At 55.7% G+C, this 6,222-nt stretch overlaps 1 protein-coding gene across 1 annotated transcript; it reads right to left on the reverse strand.

Annotated features, from left to right (window-relative positions):
- Nucleotides 1-221: 221 nt before the first annotated feature.
- On the reverse strand, nucleotides 222-6,199 carry TCF15 (transcription factor 15 (basic helix-loop-helix)). The gene is made up of 2 exons (XM_010841772.1): nucleotides 5,597-6,199; nucleotides 222-663 (listed from the first exon to the last, which is right to left on the reverse strand). The coding sequence occupies exons 1-2, from the start codon at nucleotides 6,113-6,115 to the stop codon at nucleotides 589-591; spliced, it is 594 nt and encodes a 197-aa protein (XP_010840074.1). The 5' UTR covers nucleotides 6,116-6,199; the 3' UTR covers nucleotides 222-588.
- Between the last annotated feature and the right edge of the window lie 23 nt (nucleotides 6,200-6,222).

The following is a 6,222-nucleotide window of genomic DNA, read 5'->3' on the forward strand; positions in this document are numbered from 1 at the left end:
TACCAGCCACACCAGATACCCAACAGTTGTTCAAGAAGACAGCGATGAAAGACTGGTTCTCTCGATTTCTGGAGAGGAAGACCCCTATCTTCCTTCAGCCCCACCCCCTCCAGGGCACAGGGCGGCCCCTGTGACACCTGTGTCTCTTCCAAGGTCCAGGAGAAGCGCCACCTCTGACCTCTGATGTCCCTAGGCCCCTCCCTTCTGCAGCTGGGAACATCTTTTACTTAAAAATACCTTTTATTTTAAACCCATCAATTCTCTCTCTCACACATACACCCACACTCATCCGTAGACACGCACACATCCTGTCACCAACAGTCTATGTTTTTCCAAAAGATCTGCCTTGTCTCTGACCAGCCAGGGCTGGGGCCGGCTGGACGGGTCCTCACGGCTCTCCAGGGTGGGGCGGAGATGTCCCGGGGGCCTGCTCTGAGGGACGTGGGCCCAGATCATTGTCCTCTGGTCCCTACACAAAGAAGGGACCCAGGTTTGGCTCCTGGGGTCTTCTCCCCTTTTCACCCAGTGGCTGGCCTCTGGCCTTCTTCTCAGGGTCCTGCTTGGAGCAAATGAAACAGGGATCCAGGCTCATCTCCGTGGCACTCGGAGTGGGGCTACCCCCCTCACCTTCAAGCAGCTGCCCCCCAGGTCACGACGGCTTCCCTGTAGGAAGGGAAAAAAGAGGTATTAGGGGGTTCAACTGGCTCCCCTTGAACACTGGAACTAATCTCTGTGCCCAGCAATAGGGGACTTGATAAACACATCACTTAGCCACACAATCAAGTTCATGAAGCAGAACGCAGAAGACACTATATGGACTAACAGGGGATGATGCTGCAATAACATCATTTAAAGACAAGATCAAGGACTGAGTGCGTGCTCCTGTGTGCTGAGATGTCCAGAGAGAAGGGTACATGGGAAACTGCTAATGGTTTCCTCAGAGAAGAAGAGTGTGATAAGGAGACAGGATGGGAGGGAGGCTTTTTAAAAAACCCTGTATACTTTTTTACCTTTTTCATTTCTTTCCCATGTAATCTGTTGCTTAAAAAAATCCAATATAGGTCAAGTCATACAATTTTACACTCAAGGGCATAACACATTCCACAGTGGTTCTCCTACTGCCCGGGCTGGGGACTCAGTGGCCTCCTCATCAGCCTCAAAAGTAGATTCTGGAATTCTGGCCTCCCTGCCTTCATTCAAGGTGTTCCCAGGAATATGCACTCCGGTCCTGTCCTAGGAAGATTTCTCTGTTCCTGCAATTGCCTGGCAGTCCTTGCCTTTCTGGGGCCAGGATAAAACCCAGAAGGGGAATATGGGATCTCTCTGTTCTCCCATCAGGCTGGGAACTCAGTGGGGTGGCTGGGGAAAGTCCTTCACTTTGTAGCCCCAGTTCCAGCCTGGGAACTGGCATGGAGCAGTTACCAACCAATGCTGCTTGGATCAGGGGTGTCCACTGGAAGATGAGCTAATGGTGGCAGGCCTGGAGGCCACCTGTTTCCCTCACGCGGCAGGGACAGTCTCTCCCCGCTATTCTGAAGTCTGACTCCAGGGTTTCAGCCTCACTGTAAACCAGCGAAGTCACAGACATCAGAGCACCCCTTCTTTTGCGTCCTCCAGCATTGCATGAATGGCTCAGAGGCACCCAGCCAGTTGGTAAAAAGGGCTGGGCTAGAAAATCCATGTTGTCCACAGTCTGTCTGGTTTCCAGGACATGGTGGGGTCTGAAATCCCACTGTAAACGCTCATTCCTGAGCCTGACTAGGGGATGACGGGACCAGCCTTTTTCTCAGCCATCTAGAGAAATAGCTGACCATCTGGGAGCTCTGCCCCCTGCCCCCCTCCACTCCTGGGCCCAGGTTGGGGCAGATCCATCCAGATGCGAGCCCAGCCTCCCTTGAGGCTCTCTGGGCCCAGGGACAGCGTGTTCATTCACAGGCAAGGCTATTTTGAGGGCTGAGGCCACAGTCCCAGCAGAGCCTGGGGCTTGGGCTTCTCAGACAAACTCTGGCAGCCGTGGCTGAGAAGGGCGGATGGAGGTGGGGGTGGGGGTCGGGTTGAGGTTGGAGCATAGAAAACCAGCTTCCCACCTTTTCAGGGTCAGGAGAGCTGCCTCTACCCCACATCTGGCAGTCATCGTGAGATTGGCATTCCCCTGAGAATGCTGAGACTGTTCACCTCCCTGAACCTCAATCTCTCCATCTATGAAATGGGGACAAAATGATTCTACTTGCCCCCACAGGGGTGCAATCAAACGCAAGTGCAGCTGCAAAAGAGGCTTATAAACTGCCAAACACATTTAGAAGAGGCCTTGACTAGGCCCCAGATTCTTTGTCCCTTTGCCCCTGAGTGCCAAGGGCTCTGGGAAGCACTGTAGTTAGTAGGTGGTTAGAGCAAAGCAGACCTGGGCTTCAACCCCAGCTCTATCTTGGACTACCTGTCAGACCTCGGGCAAGTGACTTCAGCTAATGGAGCCTTGGTTTCCCCACGTGTAGTTACCATGAGGATTATACACATTAACACAGGTAAAGCCCTTAGCAGAGTCAGGAACATAGCAAGTGTTCAACGAACATTCACAAGTATTAGCATCAGCATCACCTGATGATGGCATCTCCTTGCTCCACGACTCCTGGGCTGGTACCCCAAGTGGGGAAGGCTTTACAAGATGATCTTATGTGACCCCTACCCTCAGGTGACAAAAGGGAAAACAGGGCAGAGAAAAGAACCCCCTACCTCCCCTTGCTATTTCTACCACAGAGGGCCACACCTAACCCTCCTTAAACAAGATGCGGCAGGGAGCTATCTCCATGGTGACCCCAACCCCTGACCAGCCAGCTTGGGGCAAGGCGGTAGCTCGGAGTGAAGGGATAGGGTCCAGGGCTTTAGAGCTCTCCAGAAGGCTCCCATGGTCTCCCCAAGACAGCCAGTTTTCTTCCAGTTGAGTCCTCAAGTCTTTGAGGAGCCAGAGCCGGCCAGGATCGCCCCTTCTGCCTACTCCCAGAGGAGTCTGTGGACTTGAGAGCATGGCTTCTATAGCCAAATTTGGCTGGGTTCTAGGTCCTGTAGACAGATCCCAGGGAAGGAGCCAGATCCAGGCGAGGCCGTGAGACCAGCAGAGAAGCCCCCAGGCTACCTGCTGTTACCAGGCCTTCCCACACTAACCTTTCCTATTTCGCAATCGAGCAGGCCTGAGTTTGAATCCTGGCTTCTTCATGGGCAGTGTCTCTGAACCAGTGATGCTATTTCTAAACAGGTAGGGATAACCAGAGCACCTTCTTCCCCAGCTATTGAGGGTTTTTATCTTTTTTTTTTTCTTTTCTGCACCATGCAACATGTGGGATCTTAGTTCCCCGACCAGGGATGGAACCTGTGTTTCCTGCATTGGAAACTCAGAATCTTAACCACTGGACCTCCAGGGAAGTCCCTGCTGGGGGATTTTAATGGTAACACACGGAGGGCGGTTAGCACGAGAGATCAGTGCTCATCAAGACTGCCGACACTGCTGTCACTGGCCTGTCTTCGCCTCCTCTTTGTGTGGTGCCACTTTCAAGGTCTTCCCTTCTTTAGGTCATGGTTTCTGACGCCAGCTCTAGCTGTGTCTTGCTCCTAGAACACCTTCCCCTACCCTTCAACCTGCCCGCCTCCATCCTCCAACATCATCAGGGACTTAGCCCCTGGGCCAGGGGCTTCCTCTGGCCCTGACAGTCCCTCTGTGCACCCCCATCAGACCATAGCATCCCTCTTTTCACCTCCAGCCCTGCCCTGACACCACACTGGGAGTTTCTGACTGCAGTACATCGGCACCTACAACCTGCTTCTCTGGGAATGTTCTCAGAGCCAACGGAAAGCAGCTGTCAGGTAGCTGAGGTTTGCTGAACTGAGTGAATGGGTGAAAGGCAGTCAGGGAATATCGCTGAGGGCCCAGTCAGCCCTTCACAGCGTGGGCTGGATTGCCCGCAGGCCCACCCTAGCTTCTCAGTCCAGCCTGGAGCACAGACAAGGGCCCACAGCTGGGAGTAACAGGGACCCTGGAGAGAGTTCAAGTCTGAGCCTACCAAGACTGACTTAGGGAAACAGAGGCAGCCATCAGGGTGAGAGGCCAGGGCGGGAGTCTGATGAGCTGGAAGGGGGTGGTCTGAGGCTAGGACACAGGGGCTTTCCTCAAACAGAGTGAAGAGAGGAGCTGGGGCAGCTTTGAGAACCAAAGACTGGGGGACCCAGAGGCCTGGCTCCAATCCCCCATGCTTTTTGAAAAAATTTTTATTTTATATTAGAGTTAATCAACAACGTTGTGTTAGCTTCAAGTGTACAGCAAAGTGATTCAGTTATACATATACATGTATCTATCCTTTTTTAGGAGAAGGGGATGACAGAGGATGAGATGGTCAGTTGGCATCAACAACTCAACGGACATGAACTTGAGCAAACTCTGGGAGCTGGTGAAGGACAAGGAAGCCTGGCACACTGCAGTCCGTTGGGTAGAAAAGAGTCGGACACAACTGAGCGACGGAAGAACAACGATCATTTTTCAAATTCTTTTCCCATTTAAGTTATTACAGAATTCTGAGCAGAGTTCCCTGTGCCCCCAATGCCCTGTCACTTTCCAAAAGGCCATGGGCCGGTCAGGGACTCTCTCAGCCTCAGTTTCTGCAGCTGCAAATGGAAGCTGTTGGGATGCAAAGCTGTCACACAGACAAGACTCCTTACACTAAGAAAAGCCCAGGCCAGAAAGGGAAAGGCTAGGGGTAAAGCAGGCTCCCTGGGACTGGTGCAGAGATGAACCAGCTTTCCGCCACAAGTGCCCCTCAGCGACCTCTGCAGCTGCTCACCCTTACCCAGTCCCTACCAGCCTGGTACCCATCCTTACCTAGGGCAGACCACAGAAGCCTACCTCAAGCTCTGCCCCAATGACTCAACAGTGCTTTTCCTGGACACTGCATCTCTTTAAGGGGTGGGTATCCTCAGGGGACCCCCTCATTCATGCTTACTGCTCATGAGCTGGGTACCTCGGGCTCTTGACTGGGGGTGTGCGTCCCCTTTTCTTCTAGCCCCCTGTCCCTGGGTCAGTCTCGGGATGCAGGACAAATCTTTAACAAAAAGGGCAGTTCAGGTCACACACACCCAGCAGACCCGGAGCCTGCATTCTGGCTTCCGAGCTGGGTGATGAGGGCACCCCTGAGCCTCAGATCCTCATCAGTGATGAAACCAGCAAAGCTACCTGCCTGATGGGGTCCTGCGAAGGTAAAAAGAAAGACCACGAAGGCGCCCCTACGTAGGTAGAGCCCAATAAACGATGCCTTTCTTATGATCTCCCCAAGCGCTCTTCCCAGCAGACCTCTAGTTGGAGGGAGTGTCCCTGGAGGAGCAATCTCCATCCTCTAAAGCACGCCTGAGCGCCGGGCTTCTCTGCACCCCGCGTTTGGGGGACACTGTGAACTGCTGTGCTCCACACCAAACCCTGGGCTTGGAGGGCCGCACCCCCGACGACTCGGTGTTGCTTCCCCTCTCTCTTCACTGGGGTCTCTGCCTCTCTCTTGCTACCTAAGGGGCCAGTTCCCTGACCCCACGGGCGCAGTGCTGGAGCGCGGCGCGCACTCACCCCCTTTCGCTGGTTGCTGAGGCAGAAGGTGCAGATGGAGCGTGGCTGGCGGCCGCCTTCGGGGGCGGCGGAGACCGCGCTCTTGGCACTGCCCGCAGCTCGGAAGCACGGCTGCCCGTCGTCGGCCGCGTCGCCCAGCAGCAGCACGTTGGCCAGATGTGCGATGTAGCTGGACGCCAGGCGCAGCGTCTCGATCTTGGACAGCTTGCGGTCCACCGGCTCGGTGGGGATGAGCGTGCGCAGCGCCGTGAAGGCCGTGTTCACGCTCTGCGTGCGGTCCCGCTCCCGCGCGTTGGCCGCCTGGCGCTGTCGCACCACCACCACCGGGCCCGCGCTGCCCGCCGCCCGCCGCCCGCCCCCGGGGCCCGGGCCGCGCCGTGCCGCCTCCAGGCCCTCGCAGCAGCCGAACGACTGATCGGAGGCGTCGCTCTCGCTCCGGTTCTCCTCGTCCTCGCTCAACAGCCGCACGTCCGGGTACAGCACGTGCGCGCCGACGGGGCGCAGCAGTGCGAACGCCATGGGCACCCGGCCTCGTCCCTGGATGAGCAGCGTTCCCCCTGGATGAGCAGCGTCCTGGCGTCTGCCGCGCCCCGCCGTGCGCTCCCGCGCGCTCCCACGGCCCCTCC

Source organism: Bison bison, unplaced genomic scaffold, assembly GCF_000754665.1.
Source record: "Bison bison bison isolate TAMUID 2011002044 unplaced genomic scaffold, Bison_UMD1.0 scf7180017864167, whole genome shotgun sequence".
Taxonomy (NCBI): domain Eukaryota; kingdom Metazoa; phylum Chordata; class Mammalia; order Artiodactyla; family Bovidae; genus Bison; species Bison bison.